At 39.2% G+C, this 20507-nt stretch overlaps 2 protein-coding genes and 1 long non-coding RNA gene across 7 annotated transcripts; 2 read left to right on the forward strand and 1 right to left on the reverse strand.

Moving 5' to 3' along the window:
* Nucleotides 1-2641: 2641 nt before the first annotated feature.
* On the forward strand, nt 2642-3801 carry LOC122407553 (uncharacterized). The gene is made up of 2 exons (XR_006260218.1): nt 2642-3360; nt 3466-3801. It is a non-coding gene; the product is annotated as an uncharacterized lncRNA (long non-coding RNA).
* Nucleotides 3802-5066: 1265 nt separating this feature from the next.
* Nucleotides 5067-7516, reverse strand: LOC122407682 (uncharacterized). Of its 5 annotated transcripts, none has more exons than XR_006260256.1 (8): nt 7339-7516; nt 7120-7237; nt 6761-6906; nt 6443-6692; nt 6205-6371; nt 6037-6109; nt 5706-5928; nt 5067-5601 (listed from the first exon to the last, which is right to left on the reverse strand). XR_006260256.1 is itself a non-coding variant. In XM_043414039.1 (5 exons), the coding sequence occupies exons 3-5, from the start codon at nt 6827-6829 to the stop codon at nt 5426-5428; spliced, it is 495 nt and encodes a 164-aa protein (XP_043269974.1). In that variant the 5' UTR covers nt 6830-6899; nt 7120-7237; nt 7339-7499; the 3' UTR covers nt 5067-5425. The 5 variants fall into 5 exon arrangements, 2 of the variants coding, with proteins under 2 accessions (XP_043269974.1, XP_043269973.1); XR_006260255.1 differs by having other exon boundaries at nt 5734-5928; nt 6205-6342; nt 7339-7499; XR_006260254.1 differs by having other exon boundaries at nt 6205-6342; nt 7339-7499.
* Nucleotides 7517-7997: 481 nt separating this feature from the next.
* On the forward strand, nt 7998-12707 carry LOC122407683 (pre-rRNA 2'-O-ribose RNA methyltransferase FTSJ3). The gene is made up of 5 exons (XM_043414040.1): nt 7998-8300; nt 8468-9865; nt 9952-10353; nt 10446-10830; nt 10921-12707. Exons 1-5 carry the CDS (start codon nt 8234-8236, stop codon nt 11192-11194), a joined length of 2526 nt encoding a protein of 841 aa, XP_043269975.1. The 5' UTR covers nt 7998-8233; the 3' UTR covers nt 11195-12707.
* The last annotated feature ends 7800 nt before the right edge of the window (nt 12708-20507 follow it).

A 20507-nucleotide genomic window follows, 5' to 3' on the forward strand; every position in this document is an offset into this window, starting at 1 on the left:
AGGCTCTATTATACTACCACCACCTCGCCACCAAACTGACCAAACTACTACTACTTCATCATTATCATCGTTATCGTTATTCTTTCGTCGTCGTGTGCGTCGTGTGTAAACAAGAACTTTTCTTATTTTTTATACCTTCCTAAACTTAGTCGATTAATTTTGGAATTCTGACTTTTTTTCCAGCATATAACAGTGTACAAATTTTCGTTGTTTAAATTATATAGAAAAAAACAAGTACATTATAATTTTTTCAATTCTCCAAGCCTCTGGCCCCTCTGGCACACTGCGCGCGATGAGCGATGAGCGACGAACGATAGCCAATGAGAGCTCTGCTTTTCTGGCCATCGTCCGGAAAATCAGAACTCTCATTGGCTATTGCTCGTCGCTCATCGCGTGCAGTGTGCAGAGGCCATGATGAGACGGACGGATGGGTCAACAACTTTTATAAAAAAAGATAACCATATTAACTGTGAAAATTGAGCCATTAAAATCTTTATCAAAAATAAAAGTCCATTCCGCCACGACTCTACTACAAAACTTCATAATATGATTACATTTCTACAATTATAAAATCTCTAACCACATAACATCTTTTATAAAAGTTGTTAACCTGGAAAACCCTGCCTTGGTGGAAATGTTTTCTGGTAGAGTTGTTACGGGGTAGTGATTTATCATGATAGAAATTTGATAGAAATGTTACGGGACTTGTTTTTTTTCGATAGAAATGAATTTTGGTGGAGATGTAATTGGTAGTATCGAATTTTGGTAGAGATGTAAGTTTGTCTGGTCGCTGCCTGCCTCCAACCAATACCAATTTCATATCGACAAGAATTAGACAAACAATTATTATTAATTTTCGTAAAAAGTTCTTTAGGCCCGCTACACACGGTCAATAATATTGCACAGTCATATTGCACAATAAGTTTGTATGGTGTGTACTGCGCCATAAATTTAAGCAGATAGCTCAAACTTCTGTTCAATGATTGCGCAATGTTTCAATACTACATCTACACTATAGGGTGTGTCGAAAAAAATCAATATTTTTTTTTCGGGCTCCACAAGCATTTTTCTTCTTGTTATACCAAACGATGAAGCTAGCCAAAAGGACATCTCAAAATAAAATTATTTCGGCCGGCCCACCGCATACTTCAATTTTCCATAAGAATAACACGTGAAAAAAAAACTTCGGTGAACATTGTTCCATATCATCTGTAAAAAAAATTGCACAGATATTCTACTGACGTATTTTTGTAGAAAATTGAATTCCCTACAAAAAAAGTCCTTAGAGTCATTGGCCTAGAACCAATCGTTCAACGGTTACAGCAGTTTGAAGTTTCTAACGTCACCTATAGCCAGATTTGGCATGTATCATTTCTTATTTTCGAGGTCGCTCCCTTTAACGGTGCTGTTTAAATTGGACTGAAAACTATTTTTAAGTAGAGTTTTTCAAAAATAGCTTCTAGGATCGTTATCTAGGCAAAAATATCGGGTACATACTGTTCTCATTTGTTTGAACGAACGACATAAATTGTTTGTCTTTCCACTATTTGTTTGAATAAATTATGAAATTCAATTAACCAAACAAAATGCACAGATACAAATATACATAGGAAAAGAGAGAGAGAGAGAGAAAACAGTTCAATTTATTTCCCGTGCTTACAATTGAATTGATTAACTTATTATATAATTACATGTTGGCGTAATATCGAACCGTTTGAGCGCTGTAAGCGCACACGTTGGCGTAATGCCGAACTGCTTCAGTCTTAATTTTTAAAAAATATAAAAAAACATAGGCTTTAGCCCAATTTAAACAGCACCGTTAAAGGGAGCGACCTCGAAAATAAGAAATGATACATGCGAAATCTGGCTATAGGTGACGTTAGAAACTTCAAACTGCTGTAGCCATTGAACGGTTGGTTCTAGGCCAATGACTCTAAGGACTTTTTTTGAAGGGAATTCAATTCTCTACAAAAATACGTAAGTAGAATATCTGTGCATTTTTTTTTAAACATGATATGGAACAATGTTTACCGAAGTTATTTTTTTCACGTGTTATTCTTATGGCAAATTGAAGTATGCGGTGGGCCGGCCGAAATAATTTTATTTCGGGCTGTCCTTTCGGCTAGCTTCATCGTTTGGCATAATAAGAAGAAAAATGCTTGTGGAGCCCGAAAAAAAAAATATCGATTTTTTTCGACACACCCTAATCTACACGTTCAATAATATTGTGCAATCACCTATATTGCGCAATATTATTGACCGTGTGTAGCAGCCCTTAGAGAGATCTAAATTCAATCGGCCAAATTCACGGAGGTAATAAGTGTACCGCACATAAATACAAATTAATTGTTATTAAGGGCGGATTGTTCCAACTTATAGGTAAGCCTATTTGACAGTTAATTACCCGCCAGGTAAGCTACCTAGAAGTTGGAACAACCCGCCCTAATTGAATTAGAGAAAAAGTTCAAAAGTTCAAAAGTTGTTCGCCAGCCGTCCGCCAAGTATAATGAGCGTCGTCGTCGTTGGGGGGCGGCGAGCGAGAGAGACTAGGGAATTTTCTATTGTAATATTGTAACATGATGATGTACTATGGTTTCTTTTTCAAGTGTTATTTGGCTACTTAAACTTAGCCCCCCTATTTCGACTTTTTAAATTTTTTCTAACGCGAATCGTTTGAGGGTCGTTTGACGGTGTTTGTTTGATCAATTAAAACGTTTGTTTGATCATAATAATTCTAAAAAACGAAATTGAAAATTTGAAAAAAGTTAGCCCCAATTTTTTAATATTTTTATAGTAGCAAGGTCTAATTAGGGTCAAATCGACGGGGAATCGTTTGACGGTGATGAATATACGTTTGTTTGATCACAGTTATTGTAAAAAGAAGAAAAAAAGACATTCCAAAAAATGTTTGATGATCGGCCATTTCACCCAGAGCAGTCAATCTCAAAAAATATCGCTGTTCTTCTAATTTTCACTGAAACCATTTCATAATCGTTTGGTAGTGATTGTTAGATTAATTGAGACATTTAAAAAATATATAATCACTCTAAAATAGGAAATAGAAAATTTCGTCGAAGTCCGATCGATTTTTCTGATACACCCAATAGATGCGAAGAATCGTCTCGGAGCATTACGAGACCCCATATTGCAACTCTTGGACATCAGTTCTTTGCGACTTTGCGAGGTTATCAATACAAAAGTTTTAAAAATCTTATAAACTCTTCGATTACACGAGCGATACGAAAGTGATACTATTATATTTTATGAATGAGAACAACCAATAAATTACCATTGTTGCAACTTGATATGCTCTTTAATGAAAATTATGATATGAAGTTTTGTATCCTTCGCAAATCATGAGTTTGTATATTTCAAAAATTAGTATATTGATTTATTATATCGAATTTTGAAAGAACTTTTTCCTATCATCCTTTTGTATTCCTATAGTCATTTTTTAAATTTCAGACTTGCTGGAGTCATCCAATCCACGCCAGGACTTCAAAATAGAATATAACAAAATGGAAAAAGCATAAATAAAAATAATTAAGAAAACTATAAAAGTGGATAGCTGTATAAGTGATTAACTGCATATAATAACATAATATATTGATATTAGCTTTGCCCGGTTGTCCCTCGCTCTAATAATAATCTTTCAGTCTTTTTGAATCTTCTTAATTTTTTTAACTTTTGTTATTTGCAACAAACAATCCCCTAGAGTAGTAATATGGCATATTGTCGAAAACGTTACGAACAGATGTAATTTCATCACAACAATAAAAAGTTTTGAAGAATTTAAAGTAATGAGTTTGAGGAATGTCAAGAGAGTAATATATATTTTCTCAAGTAGAGAGGGAAAAAGTTATCTAATCACCATCATTGACATAACAACATTGTATTGTACTGCAAAAAGTACAATTACAGAGAACATTTGAAATTTTTATAGAAAAAGATATTTTGATGGCAATTAAGGAGTTTCGGTACAAAAGTCTAAATGTTACGAAATTGATGAAATTTGGTGATAATGTTCTTCAACATCAAGTGCGAAAACACAAATTTTTTCAAATTTTTTTTCTACTTAGTTATCGAGTAATTACGCATTAAAGCTGATTTCTTATGCCCGGAATGTATACCTATATATATGGAAACGCTGTGCTTATACACGTGAACTTTAGTGATCAATTACTCGATAACTGTGTAGAAGAAAAATCTTAAAAAATTTGTATAGTCAAATTTGGCACTAAAGAATATGTTCACCAAATTTTATACAATTCTGAACTTTGTGAATTTTTTAATTATTTTAGCATGGGTTAGCATGGCAACATTGTATCGCCTGTACCGAAACTCCTTAAAGTTTTTTATCAAATTTTACATGGTTTCGTGACTGCAAAGCACCGAAAGACCTCACTCCTTCCCTCCTAAGGCTAGCAAAGCTCAAAATTCTCGAGGGAAAACACGACTGGCGAAAACTCCTGACAGCGGATCTTCTGAGAAAAAATTTCCAGAAAAACGTCAATGATTCAAATTTCAACGAAGTTTCCATTCGAGATAAAATCGACAATGGTCTCTCAAAGTTTCGAGCATTGAGTAATTCTCATAAAAACTTACATTCCTTTTTTACTATTTCCTGCTTCTAATGATACTGACGAATTTTTCGTTGAATTTTGAATCTAAATTCGGAAACTTCAATCGATAATAATATCGACGAACTTCCTCATTTCTGTAAAGACACAAATTTTCGGTTAAAGGAGGCGAATTTCATTTTCATAGTTCAAAATTATGAATGGGGACCGATGTATTATTAGGAGTTTCTTCTCTTCTTTCCCTCGCGAATTTGACAACTGAGGAAGAAATAATTTTCATATCAATATTTATTGTGCAAAATGTATGAATACCTCACGAAAAAAAATCCTTTTTGCGACTAATAATGTTGTTGTTAAATAAATAAGAAAAAAAATGAGAAGCACCAGAACCAATATTTGTCACGAATATGACTAGAGGACTAAAGGAGTTGGAGATCAAGAATTTTGGTATTCAGTTGAAATCAATTATTTTGTTCCAAATCCATATTCTCATGAATATTTGAAAGGTTTTATTTGATTTTTCATAGAAATTGTCGACATAGATGCTTACGCCTAGCTGGAATTTATTTACCAATAAATATAATCGGTCATTGAGTCGTTACAGAAAAAAATTATCAAGAAGATTGAAAAAAGCGCATTATCTGATAAAAATTGATTAACTAAGCTCAGTATATAGATTTATAGATTCTCCTGTTACCGAACAACGATTTCGGTCGAAATCTTATGTAGACAAAAAAAGCGGATGAGATCAAGTTTTTTTCAACTTTCACGAGTTGGAGTCTTTTTTTGATTTTTTTCCGTTTTTTATAACTCTTTTTTTTTAGAATTTGTATTTATGTCGATGTTTACGTGGCGTCGGAGACCGTGGACTGTTCAATCGGTGGTTCCTGGATGTTCGCGAGGACAAGAAAAATACTGTTTAAGGCATCCGGCAAATCTGGAGCGGTAAAGGAGTCACGGGTGCTTATTCTTGTACGGAAATCACGAACGACACTTGCTCCATGGCGGTCTGCTTTGTGATCTGTAAAAATGATGAAAAATATGGAATCAGCAGTTCTCTAGTGTAAATAAACGATTCTTTGAACCATTTTTCGCTGGGTCATTTCCGCCCGAGCAAAAACTCACTAATTTATATTTCATTTCTTATCATTACTCTTTGACGCATAACTCGCGTTTATATTCAAATTCGTGAGAACCGGTGGTGTCAGATGCTCAACGAAAGCTTGGAAGCAGTTCTGCGACAAGAAATTTGTTAGGAAATCTTGGATATACTGGTTCAAATTTCTATGATGTATTGAATCTTATAGCAGATCTAGATCCTCCTCTTTTTCATCCTCATCAACGATACCTTCAATTCCAAATATTTGAAAATTAGATTTCCGAAAAATGATCAATTTCCTTAACATAGAAAGTTCAAAACTTATGAACAGTTTGAAAGGAGCCGGAAAATACTTACGAAGTAAATCAGAGCCGTCGTCTGGATCAAGTATCGTGTCTCCACCGTTCTCGTCATTCCCGCTATCCAAAGCCTGCATCGTTTAAAAAATAATTGTTTTTATGAATATAGAAAATAATAACTCAGTCAATTTCTCATTTGACAAAAGATAAAAAATACAATACGAACCTCGGTGTCATTTTTCACGGCAATTGCTTCCACATCAGCCGACAATTCATTTACAAAATTTCACAATTGTGACAAGCACAGGAATGATAGTCCACTGAAAAGGTAGCGTGAGAAATTTGCTTCTCGTTCTAACGCCGCCTTCGTTATGTAAAAAAATTGACTCGTTACTTTTTTCTCATTGAAACTCAAGTAAATCCAAAAAAACCAAAAATCTGCGAATCCGTGAATATCTGTTCACCTTTGACTGTGATCTCGTTCAATCTCGTGTCATTGTTAGTCACACGGTGCTCAAGGACGTTCGACAACGCTGTCATCATTATTTTCCTATCATAACCACTGAAAAACAGATATTGCCACTCTATAAGCGACCGGACCGTTCTAGTGAAATATATTGTTAAATCTCTTGCAAAGTCAAGCCTGCATGGTTTTGGGTGTGATAGTTCGCAGTGCCAAAGAATCTGACAGTGGTGAACCCGAACAAAATAAATCTGAAATGAAAATCAATAGAATTTCGGTCATTTGCAATGAAAGGGGGTAGCTTTTTATTATGACTCACCGGAAATTGAAGCTCTTTGCTGAGAATATTTGAGGCAGCAGAAGACGGTGACCTTGTGTCTCGCCCCATTGAAAGATGATAACGCCTCCTAACAAATACGCAAGAATCTATATTCTGCTTGTCCGTCCAGGATGACGTCCTGAAAACTTAGAACAGAACTTGTTCAATTCTCTTGGCAATCTTGTTCTTCACTTCTCACCCTTGTTCTTCACTCTCGTAGAGCGGATTGATATATATCATTGTTCTACTCATATTCATTGGAATACTTAGAGCTTAAGTTATTATATCCACTGTATAACGAGGGAATGAAATTTGTCAAAAGAAATGACAAACAAGAATGATTTTGTCAATTTTATTACCTTGCAATCCAGGTTGAACTTGATTTTCCTGAAGTAATACTAGAGGTAAAACTCTGATTGCAATTAAACTGCAGCTCTGTAAATCGCCGGATATTTCCTGATACTTTGGAGGCTCGCTCTTGAGGAAAAAGATTTTTATGAAAGATTATTTCAAGAATTATTAATTATGACCATTATTATTATTAATAAACACTAATTAATCACATCACTGATAATTACCCTATTTACTTTTAATTAACCATGATTCATCATTTATTGAATTGCACTCCGCACGCAATAGCTCTTCGGGGATCATAACCTAACACGTCAATATACGTGCAACCTGGGCAACCACGAAAACGTGCGTATATCTATATATTCATATCAGCGAAATTTGTAATTTCGTATTTTAGAGTGATTATATTTTTTAAAAATGTCTCAATTGATCTAACAATCACTACCAAACGATTATAAAATGGTTTCAGTGAAAATTAGAAGAACAGCGATATTTTTTGAGATTGACTGCTCTGGGTGAAATGGCCGATCATCAAACATTTTTTGGAATGTCTTTCTTTCTTCTTTTTACAATAACTGTGATCAAACAAACGTATATTCATCACCGTCAAACGATTCCGCGTCGATTTGACCCTAATTAAACCTTGCTACTATAAAAATATTAAAAAATTGGGGCTAACTTTTTTCAAATTTTCAATTTCGTTTTTTAGAATTATTATGATCAAACAAACGTTTTAATTGATCAAACAAACACCGTCAAACGACCCTCAAACGATTCGTGTTAGAAAAAATTAAAAAAGTCGAAATAGGGGGGCTAAGTTTAAGTACCCTGTATATTTACCTATTTACTGCTGCCTGCTGCTGCTGCTGTGGTGGCTGTGGCGTGGCAGCTGGCTGGCTGATGCACGCCAGTGGTTGGCTTCTGGTTGGCTTTCTAGGTTAGGTGCATGAATCATAGTCATCGCAGTGTATTGAGTGTTTGAGGTTGAGCGTAATTGTCCTAAGCACGTGTTAAACGTGCTTTGGGCATTATTATCCTCAATTGAAAGTTATACTTGATATTGTGACAAACAACAACAGTGAGTGAAACCTTTTGGTGTAGAAAGGATTAATTGTAAAGATGGGTAAAAAAACGAAGATTGGGAAACAGCGGCGTGACAAGTACTATCAATTAGCCAAGGAAACGGGTAAGCATATCAGACCGATCATTTAACCTTACTTTCAGCCGGAGAGTGTTGCGATCCAATTGATTGAAAATTACATGAATAAATGAGCTGTGCATTCGAATCGGTTCAATTGCACAAGACTCAGGAAGCGTTATTTTTCCACGAATAATAATATTTTACGTCAATAGGATACAGATCTCGAGCCGCTTTCAAATTAATTCAGCTCAATCGTAAGTTCGAGTTTTTGCAAAAATCTCGAGTATGTATCGACTTATGCGCAGCGCCAGGAGGCTGGATGCAGGTTGCCAGGCAAAATATGCCTGTATCATCTATTGTCATCGGCGTGGATTTATTCCCGATAAAACAAATACCTGGATGCATCGGCCTGACCGAAGACATCACAACGGACAAATGCAGAGTGGCCATAACTCGTGAATTGAAAACATGGAAAGCAGACGTGGTATTAAACGACGGTGCTCCTAACGTTGGTAAAAATTGGTTGCACGACGCTTATCAACAAGCTGTCTTGACACTTGCAGCTGTAAAAGTAGCAACACAATTCTTGAGACCGGGTGGTTGGTTTGTGACCAAAGTCTTTCGGTCTAAGGATTATCACTCGCTCGTTTGGGTACTGAAACAGTTGTTCAAAAAAGTTCATGCCACCAAACCTCAAGCTTCGCGTAACGAGTCTGCAGAAATATTTGTCGTTTGTCAATATTATATCGCTCCGGATAAGCTCGATCCAAAATTCTTGGATCCGAAATATGTTTTTTCTGAGCTTGAAATTGAATCGAACAACAAGCTGAATGTCTTTCATCCTGAAAAACAAAAGAAAGCCAAAGCCGAAGGTTATCCGGAGAACGATTATACCCTTTATCACAAGCTCAATGCCAGTGCTTTCATAGCCAATCAAAGTGGTATAGAAGCGCTCCAGAATACGTCGGAGATCGTTATCGACGAAAACAGAATAGCGAATCATATAAAAACAACAAAAGAGATTAGGGAATGTTGCAAAGACATCAAGGTTTTGGGTAGAAAGGAATTGCGGCTTTTACTCTCGTGGTGGAAAGATCTTAGGACTGAGTTTGTCGTCGATAGCGAGGAAAAACATGTGGAAAGTAGTGATCTCCGGAAGGAAACCGAAACGCCGGTGAAGACAATCGAGGACGAGGAGGATGCTGAAAATGCGATAATAGATGAAGAAATCGCTAATTTGAAAGCCGAAGCTGCACGGGAATTGAAGAGAAAGAAGAAAAAAACAAACAAAGAGAGACAAAAATTGAACGAGCGTCTTAATTTGAAGATGGTCCATAAAGGCGACGAAGGACCCAAACTCGTGGAGGACGATATGTTTAGTCTCGATCAGATAAAAACGCATAATGAACTGGAAACTGTGATCGATCAAACTCCTGAAGTTGCCGCCGAAAGCGATATTGATTCGGACGACGAGGTCAGACTGCCCAAAAAATTCAAGTATGAAAAGGACAGGAGCCGTCTCGATAGTTCAGGACTTTATTACAAAACGGAAAATAGCGAATCGGAAAATTCGGATGACCAAGATTCCGAAAGCGATAAATCTGGGCTTGGTAATGAATAATAATTTTATTCTCGAACGATTGTTGAGTCACCATCAGGATAAAAAGTGATTGGTAATTATTAATTTCATTTTTAGGATTGAACGAGTCCGATGATGAGGGGGAGAATGACGTAATACCGAAACGGAGACAAGACGTTGAAGATGGTATGGAAAATCCGCTCATTACCGATCTCGATCACAGGGATAAGAAAACGAAAAAAATTCACAAAGCACAGTTATGGTTCGAGAAAGATGTTTTCAAAAATCTCGAGAACGAGGACGATGAAGATTTTGAGCTTGACAAAATGATCGAAGTTTATAAAAATAAAGGGGGCAAGATAATCGGAGACGAGAAAGTTGAGGATAAAAAGCCATCGGTTGGTGTTAAAAAAGAGGATGATTCCGACTCTGAGTATGACATGGAAATAATGACTGAGAGTAAAAAAGTTAAAAAAGTTGGAGGAAGCGATGGTTTCGAAGTAGTTGCGAAAAATGCTCGTGAGTATTTACCTTTCAATAATATTGAGATTAAATAATCGTTGTAAAATGTTTTTTTTTTAATTTGTTTTTAAAACCAAAAAAAAAAACAGCGATGAAATCAAAGGGTAAACGGAAGCTTACCGACCAGGAACTTGCGCTCGGATCATTGTTGGCGCAGGGTAAAAAATCACGTCGCGATGTGACCGACGCGGCGTGGAACAGATTCGCTTTCAACGACGATAAGTTACCTGACTGGTTCGTGCAGGACGAGGACAAACATATGAGACAAGAAGTGCCGGTACCTAAGGAACTTGTAGATGAGTATAAGAAGCGAGTCGAAGAACTCAATGTTCGCCCGATCAAGAAGGTGATGGAAGCGAAAGCAAGAAAAAAAAGGCGAGCATTAAAAAAGCTCGAAAAAGCGAAGAAAAAGGTTGAATCGCTCATGGACAATACGGACATGAGCGATCGTGAAAAAGCAAAACAGGTCAAAGCGTAAGTATATTTATTCTCGATTAGAGCTACAACAGCTTATTTCGTCTGTAATCGATTCGAAAACGGGTATGAGACATTTATTTTTTACAGTTTATACAAGAAAGCAACGAAAGAACCGAAAAACCAAGTGACGTATGTCGTTGCGAAGAAACAAGACGCTCAGAGGCGAGCCGTTCGGCCACCCGGTGTCAAAGGCCAGTATAGGATCGTCGATCCTAGAATGAAGAAGGATCTGAGAGCAGCCAAAGCAAAGGAAAAAACGAAAGGACGAGGCAAAAAAGGTGGGGGGAGGAGGGGACGAGGCGGTAAATTGACGCGAGGAAAACCACAAGCAAAATCGGCGAGGGGGCAAAAGACGAAATAATTCAAGACGTTCGTTATGAACGCTAAATGGTTTCTATTTGACATTTGTTAAAAACATCATTTTTCCGAACAAATATTATTATTAACGTAATGCTTCAACATTGAACATTTCGTACCGTGTATTTTCGTTAGGACAAGTGTAAAATAGATGACGAAAAACTGTTGTATAGTCTCCTACCTAAATGTTATATCGATAACTTTACATGAATCAGAATAACATTGAAGTTCTTTGTATCATAAAACGACACGATTGACGCTTACTTGATCCTGAAAGTTGTTATTAGAAGATGGAACGACAAGGAGATATTCGTAAATCTGTCGAATAAATTGAAACTAATAGCGCGCGCAGTGCAACGCGACGTTAGTTTTTTTTATAGACTATCCTTGAACTTGTTCATATCGGATGAAGGGCGGTCGTTGTTTCTGTTTAACGATCTGGCACTCTTCTTTTTGTCTCACTCATGAACCATTTCTCGTCCGGATGTGGTTGCCAATTTTCTTGGGTGGTTAACCATATATGTATATAGAGGAGGAAGAATTAATAAGTTTCAAACATTTTTTACCAGAAATCCATTGTCAGATATTTCGGGCTGAAAGTCGATAATAAGGGAAGAGGAAAAAAAAAATAATTAATGTGGCGGATTATATATTTTTTTATGGTCCAGTTGTTGTCATTGCGCTGGATAACGCGGATGCCTTTTACATGCGACAAGACATTAACGCGGGGAACAGTCGAAAAATTTCATTTCTCAAAACAGGTATTATATATAAATATATTGAGACGACGGATATCGTTTGTCGTTCGGCAAGGTCGGTGAATTTAAACTTTTCGCTGCACACACAATTAGGCGTGTGTATACGATCGCGAAGGCATTTACGTTGCGCACAGTGCAACGTAATCGCAGCAGTATGATTTTTTTGTAAAGCTTCCTTCCCAGGAAGAACGTTAAAAATGGATATAGATATTGTCAAAAAATATATATATGTATACCGAGGATGTCGTTTCGCACTTCGACTCACGCATTCGATCGAGTATACGGTATACCAGATTATTTCAAGGTCAACAAAGTCAAAGATACAAAATTAACATAGCCGTGTGGCTTATTCGTTTATCGCGCACAATCAGCTGTAAGAAAAAAAGAATACGAACAAATAGGCTCTTAACAAAAAGTGTAAATTCTACACGTGACGATAAAATAAAATATACGAGTATCTAAGATTATCGCGAACGAATGAATTGGCTGACAAAACTATAGTATATCGTTTATACTCAATTCATTAATTTTCTCAGTCGATAAATAAAATACCAACAATTTTGTACGCGGCGACGTTTATTCCACGAGTCTAGTCCAAGTTTTATGAAAACCATTGATGTACAAGAATTCCGAGAGACGAGTGAAACCGTTGTTGCCAAATAATTAGATGAATTTTTTTGAAATTACACAACGGCAGTTGGCAAAATGATTTCCGGCCCGGAATAGCTGATTGTGAAATAAAAAATGGATTAGAGGTGTTTTGTTGCCCGAAGTAAAAGTTTTTTTGGGAGACCGTAGCCAGAGCGATAGGGCGAGAGGGCGAGAGAAAAGAACGTCAAAGAGTATAAATAAAGAATTTTATTACGTCGTTGAAGGAGGAGAAGGAAGGAGAGGCGGCGGCGGCGGCGGCAGCGGCGGCGGTAGGGGGGAGGCCGATACTCTCTATCGGCATGCGACCTTGGTGAAACCTGACCTTGCTTTATTTCAGGCAACCCTGCCTCGCACGTAATATGCCGCTATATACGGAAAGCCTCACCTATGCCGTATGCTAACTGCTAGCTGCTCGTACATGTACCTTATTCTCTCTCTCTCTCTCTCTCTCTCTCTCTCTCTCTCTCTCTCTCTCTCTCTCTCGTATCTCCAACTACTTTGTTCGTATACTCACTAAGTTATTAACCGTTAACCATATCGCTTCCTATCTTTATACATGAGTTACCAATGTTTCGTGTTGCAAAGTCACCAACATTTTCGCTCTCATGTCCGTTAATGAATTTTCATCTTTTTTCTTCGTACTTGTATCTTGAAAAATTTACCAAATTTATTTTACATTCATTCAAATCTTTGTGTTATAAATTCCTACGAAATCCATACGAGATCGAATTTTTTTTCTATCCGACTTTTTCCATGAGGATTCTCATCGACAGTTGCCACAAAACAAACATCAAGAGAAAAATTAAGTTAATTCTCGGTATCTTGCACAACTATGAGCGGTAACTGTTATATGCAAAGAAACGAAATTAATCAAAACGATGAATCACACCGCTTGGCACGCAAATCGGATCTCCTCACGCGCGAATATTCTGCGCTGTGGTATAGTAGTCGCACGTTGAAAAGTGCAAAGCTTCATCGAGCGATCATGCGAAATCAAAAGATGAAAAAAAAAAAAAATAAAATAAAATAAACAATAATTATATAGTATTTATTGAAGAATAAGTTGTTTGTTTCCTCCTCCCAGAATTATTTAACTAAAACGAAGCGTTTTGTGTATATCGGTCATTCGGCAAACCGAGCGGGTAATTAAAATTTACTTTGGGGTGAAAATAATTTGGTGGCTGTTGTAATCGAGAGATATGCGTGTGTGACGATCACAAATTGTCTTAACATTGTATAATATGTAAGTATATCAGGCTTTGTTGGTTTCTTGGTTCTGGCGCGATGAGCGCACCCGAAATTTGTCACAAGATTAAAGATTTTATCACATGAATCACTTTGATATAAGTGGCATTTTGCCGGATTATTGAAAGTTAGAGGAGGTAAGACGTAAATAAAATTGGAATAAATTATTCAAACAGTGGTACGTCTACTTAAAAATTAATGCTCGAATAATCGGGCAAATAGGAAAAAATATTTAGGTATATTGAAAAAGTGGTATAGACATTATTTTGGTCAATCGTCCAATAGATAAGTTCTTTGAATAAAAAATACTAAAAAATATGTGATCCGGTGGATGACTCGGAATTCAGCACCGACGGAGCCATAATATACCTACGTATATATGTATGATATGTACTCAGTTTGGAGCGTTTGGAGGCTTGAGGGAAGAGGTGGTAGGGGTATCGTAGGTGTAGCCGCTCGTCGCTCACACCGGAGAGGTGCTGCACGGATCCGTATCCGTAATGTATATAGCGGGGGTGCGACACCCTCCCCCGCCGCCGCCGCCGCCGCCGCCGCCGCCGCCGCCCACCTATCCAACGTCGTCGACGTTGCCGATGCACTCGTGCAGTGTCGTCCCCGGCCGGCGGTGGTAAGCGTGGCGGCAAAGACCAGGCAAAAGGCCAGGGCCGCGGAGGGGGAGAGGGCCACCGGTGGTTTCCTTCTCGACCTCGTCGTTGAACGCGCGCGCTCTCATCGAACGCTCTGATGCAACTGCGTAGCGTCGCGGGACGTTTGCTGCGGTCGATGTCAAGGCCAAGGCTACCGCGTAAACCGAACTCTCCTCTCTCCTCGTGTCCGCCTTCCTCTTTTTATCTCTTTCTAGTTCTTTGTACATCAGTGCTTTTGTCGCAGAGATGACAGCGCTCGGTGCAAGCGCGAGCAGCGAGCGCCGCGATATACCCGGAAAATTCGTGCTTTTCCGTTTTCGTTATATTCTCGCTTCGATAAAAACATGCGCTAATATACGTTTTGCAATAACCGCTTTTCGAAGCGAATACAATATTTAACCTTTAGAGGACCGGCATTTGAGAGTTGAAATCGCCTTTGAAAAGTGCTCGAATTAGTGTCAATAACTATCACGTATCAATACATACAAAGGTCATATCACAGGATGAGCCGATATATATCGGCTTTCCGGTCCTCCAGAGGTTAAAATAATGCGCCCAGAGACCAACAATTATTCTTTCGACGTTCAAGATTTTTGACTCTCGGCGGAAAAACCCCCCTCTTTCGAAATACCCAATTTTGATTTTGATGAACTTGTCTTACTTTTGTCCTCCCTCCCGTGGACAAGTTCAACGCTAGCGACCTATGTTTTCTTGTTCTTGATTGCACGAGGCGTTGCGATTGGGCATGCACGAGCCCTGGGCCTGGGCCAGCCTGGGCAGGGACGATGCGGCCCCTGCTCTCGTCTTTTCGTTTTCAAGAGTCCGGCTCCCTTCTCCCCGTTATCAAGACACGTTATATTCCGGTTTCATCTTTCGTCACAAAGGGCCAAGGGTGCAAAGCCGAGGTCGCGGATATTTTTACGGGCTTCGCTCACGGCGAAGCGGAGAGAAACGTAAGCGCGCGCGCGCGTACACACCAGCCATGTATTTGACGCGAATATAGATATTCGCGCATACGAAGGTATATACAATATACATCTCCGTTCCGTCCAAAATGATGCACATTCGAGCATTTCGCTATGTGCATAGATTTATATAGATGTACAAAAGCATAAAGGATCAGCGCCGCTCGTCGTTCCGCATATGCTCAAGGATTGTACGTATAGAATAACTCGCGCATATTAATATTCAGAGTAAGAGATCAAGATATTTTCATTACGGACGGGTTTATTCGCCCTGCTAATGCTTTCGCGTTTTGCTTCATTATTTTTTCATTTTTATTGACATTTTTCATCGCATAACGTAAACATTTGACTCGGCGTCAAGTGTCATTATGATAACCTTGGAGGGGAGTTGTCTCTCTGACGCGCGTATACGTGTAACTAAACCTGAGCAGCGTGTCTGAGATACGTGTATATGTCGTATATGCGGCTAATATATCGAGGGCCGGCGAGAGAGATTAGTCCGGACCGTTGACACACGAGGAATGAAAATGTTGTTGCGTCATCTCACCAACCTTTTTGGGAGCTCGGGACGCATGCACGGTTAACCCGGAACTATATTACTTAAATAAAAAAACATTAGCTTCTGCCAATCGATAGAACACGCGTGTCCGATTGGATGCTCGATCGAGGGGGTCTCTTCGTTTCTTGTAATTTGGATATTGACGATCGAAACAATTGCGAGTAATATTGCAATTGGAGTATGAATAACGCGCGCGCGCGCGCGCGCGCGGGGCCATGTATACGCGGTCCAAACATTTTAATAAAATTCTTCAATTCGCCAATAGTTGACAGCTCGCATCCAGTTTCAGTGCGGTTTGTGCTTCCGCGAGTGCATGAGCTCGGCCTTCGACCGAACCAATGCCAATGAGGTTGTTGGAGCGCGGTAACCGTGTATACCGAATAGGGGTCGGGTTAAGATGGGCTTGAAAAAGGAGAGCGGAGCGCACGAGGAGTGCCGCCAATAAGGGAGAAGGAGGGGGAGGAGAGCAGAGGGCTTGTGTAAGGTCAAGGCCGTGAGTACAGAAGAGCTAGAGCTTCAATAATATACAGATGTATTAATCGCGGGCGGTGTGTGTTGAACATGCATACTTGCGAGTTACGCGAGCATTTTGTGGCATAGCCGCAACAGAATCTATCGTGCGATGGCTCAGTGTCGGAATGGCGTACGGAAGCTCTCCGGGTGTTTGATCAACGTCTCTCCAACGTTGGATCATTCGCAAGTGTGTACACACGAGCGCCCCTCCCCCTCTCTCATACATTCGTACGTGAAATTTTATCGCATCGAGCGGGATGCGCGCGCTACCGACGCCTGCGTCTCTCGACTCTCGACGTCATGCGAGCCATGGCCAAGGTCCTTACCGGTCACGGGCAACCACCGTCGCCTTTATTAATATAAACGACTTATATTTACACTTTTAAAGACCGCGTATATTTATTATATTTATTTTATTTTAGTACTTTTCGAACATTTACCAGTACTTCCTGCCTGTTACAGATCATTTTTTTTCTACCGATGAGCTCTTGGCTCTGAAAAATTTGAAAAAAAGCGCACATCTGGCGCTTTTACTTTTATCGATAACAAAAGAGTTATTATTGTTTTTATATATATTCGCTACGAAAGATTTTGGTCGTGACTCGTTGACAAAGCAGACCATTTTATTTCATGGGTTATAACATTTGAAATATATATTTTTGGCTCATAACGTGTGCTGATATTTTAATAACGCAAGCCCTCCGTAGTAATTTATAAGCAGCGAGCGCGATGAAAAATATTTGAAAATTATTTCTATCTTCTAATAACGCGACCGACGAGTTGTGTCATCGATCGAAATTTTTTATTTTACCACTACCATTACCATCGATACACCAATAAGAATCAGAATTGATAGAGAGAATAATTGAGAATCCCATAAGTTATTCCAACAAGAGTGCGCCCATAAGACTCGCGACGAACCGCTACCGCGCTTTTCGTGCATTTTCAAGTGCGTATCGGCTCTCTAGTCAATACGACGAAGCTCCAAAAAGAGCTTCAAAGGGAAGAATTATGTATCGGTAAGTACTGAGGGTCGAACGAAGCACAGTGAGGATTCGATCGGCCAAGAAAAGGCGGAGACAACAGACAACGGACCCGATCGAGGATGTTTTAACGAAGCGAGTCGAGGAGGGTCGTGTAGCCCATGTTATTGGAGAAATTGGGTCAAGGGGCTAATATCCCCCGCTATAAATATTTTCCGTTTCAACGAGGAGCTAGTGCTGGCTTGTACGACCCATAGATCCGGCCGGTATGTCCGGGCGGCGATCCCGAGAATTGGATTTCGTACGGGAATGAGATGGGGCTGCTCGGGGTGTATGTGTCTATACGTATGTAAGGGAAAAATAATGAAGGAGTCGTGTGGCAAGGACTGTCGAGGGTCACGCTCACCCCTCGATATTTCGAAAAGAGAGATGCTGATGGACCGATGCACGGAGCGGAGGGTGAGAGAACACTCGCTCTGAGAATTAGTTTTCCAGAGTCGAGTCTGATATTGTATATCGCTGTCCCGCGATCCATCGATCGAGTCCCGAGATTGCGAATGATAATTCTTACGATACAATGACTAATATATGCGATAAACATTAATAATGGCGGAGTGATTAATTAAAAAATTCGACAGAATTTGCGGCGGCAGGCACCGATTACCGTATCTTCGTTGCGGGTTGAGCCTTGATCGAAAGATTCGCGGGTAGTTTATATAAAGGAAGGAGGTGATATCCATCGTATGATTTTAGTATAGCAAGTCCGGACTCGCGGTGTACGGCTAAGGTCGAAGCGGGTCATCGCCGCCGTGTTGTTCCTTTATCCGATTTCGGTATAGTCTCTTAATTTATATATATATCTCGTATAGCTTCGTTGTCGCGCGCGTGATCGATACAATGGCACCTGCATCAGTTTTTGACTAGGTCAGTTCTCCTTCAGTTGGCATAGAGCTCCGTCCCCGAGACTATTATAGAATTGCAGTCCCTTATATGCGTATACGTGAGATATCAACGAGTCGGGTATAAAACAATGTGTATACCGTACTAACAGTTTAACCCGGTTTTAGAACGTCAGAGGTTGCGAGCTATACGCGAACGGAATGCGAGGAAGGAGCGCGGAAGGGAACGAGGATTCTCGTCCTCATTGGGTAGAATCTGTGGAACGCAGATCGCCGAGTTGGAGTTTTGGGGATGCATCGTTCAGGAATGGCCGGCCGGTGCGGGGTCTTGGAGAACTCTCGGGAACTCGGAGAGGACTCGAAGTCTTGATATGTTATGCACCGGTGCAGCCCGGAAAGGGCGGGAGCAGCCAGCGCCCAGGGGTCGTACGGTGGTGGGGCCAACGGTATAGGAACAACGCTCGCGCGGGGGTGTATATACAAGTTCAAGGCCACGACGTTCGAGCTACGTCCGGGCGTGCTAACCCAAATACCATTACGCTTTCGAAGCTTCGCCTTTATTCCTTCCTTGTAGTACTACACATGCTGATATGCCCGAAATCTTGGATTTTTTTTTCTCAAATTCGCATTTAATCTCATTGATATATCTATAGGCGAACTTGTGCAACAATAACGGAGTGCAAAATACTGCAAAATATGCCGGTGCATGATACAATGCATCGAGTATGGAAACCGCACGCGATTACCTATAAAAGATTCAAGTGCATAATAAATAATTATTGCAGCTTTATCACCGGAATAACAAAATAGCAGACCGTAAAATTTCTCAGTTTTCTCACTGCCGAGTCTTGAAATAGATTTTTCTCACTCTTCCCACTTGTACTACTTCTGCATGGACGATGTATTTATGTCAAATAGAGGAATAAATCGGATTATTCAGTTTTCGTGAGTTCTGATGAATACTTCTATATCATCTGGAAAAAAATTAATTCATGTTATTGGATATATTAAGATTAACATCAGAAGTCACAATAAGTAAATGGATTTCAAACAATTAACAATTTCATGATACAGAGCAACCATAAAAATCATAAATCCAGCCAACAAGATCTCACAAAATCGACACATATAATTCCAATAAAGATTTTGTGAGATGACTATTCAGATCGTATATGTATGAAAGAGGTGGATTGATTGAATATGCATGTGAATTTCATTAACTCGTAAGCAACATGAACCGCAAAACAAAAGCATCAAAACCGAAGTAGTTCATTTTTTTGGTTTTTACAATAAACATATTTATAATTCGGCAAAATTCACGTCACATAAATAACCGTCGATTATATAGAAAATTACAGAACCATTTAACCATTTTGAATAATTTACGTCAAATACGTACACTACGAATACAGATAATACGAAGCTTCACCGCGACGACAAATATTGTATAGTCCATTGAACGAAAATGACGGTTCGAAAAATGAAAAAAAAAACTTGTTGAAAATAATGCTGGTAAATGATGAAGCCTGAAATTTTGATCTAAATGCCCAAATGTATACGATTAGAATAGACACGGATAACGCCTTCCAACGACTCTCTCTCTCTCTCTCTCTCTCTCTCTCTCTGTTCCATTTGGTATAAATGACGAATGAATACGTTGAAAGGGTTCTCGTTTGATTATATAAACCTTGCTCGATGTTGAATTATTTGTCATGAGCCTCATAATTCAGTGACTGATAAAAGATAAGAGAATAAGTGATTCGGGCGAGTTATTGAACACGCCCGCCGAGTACGGGAGCGAAAGAAAAACAAGTTTTCAATGTGAAATTATGTAAAACGCGGATAAGCAAGACTCGCCTGCTGCTTGGTATAATGGAATAAAATTATGGGCGTTAAATGATTGCGCATATCCATGCCACAAGTCTGCGGACAGTTGGACTTGAGAAACATGCGATTCTACGAAGAGTGCAATTTCCGCTTCGCCAATGTCATTTCCAGGTTGGCGTTAGTGACGTGTGATTCTGCAACATGGTATTATTACTTATCGTTTGTAATGCATGTTTAAAGCTTTCCGCTATAAACCTATCGATATATACG

The sequence above is a fragment of the Venturia canescens genome, chromosome 3 (assembly GCF_019457755.1).
Source record: "Venturia canescens isolate UGA chromosome 3, ASM1945775v1, whole genome shotgun sequence".
NCBI classification, from domain to species: Eukaryota; Metazoa; Arthropoda; class Insecta; order Hymenoptera; family Ichneumonidae; genus Venturia; species Venturia canescens.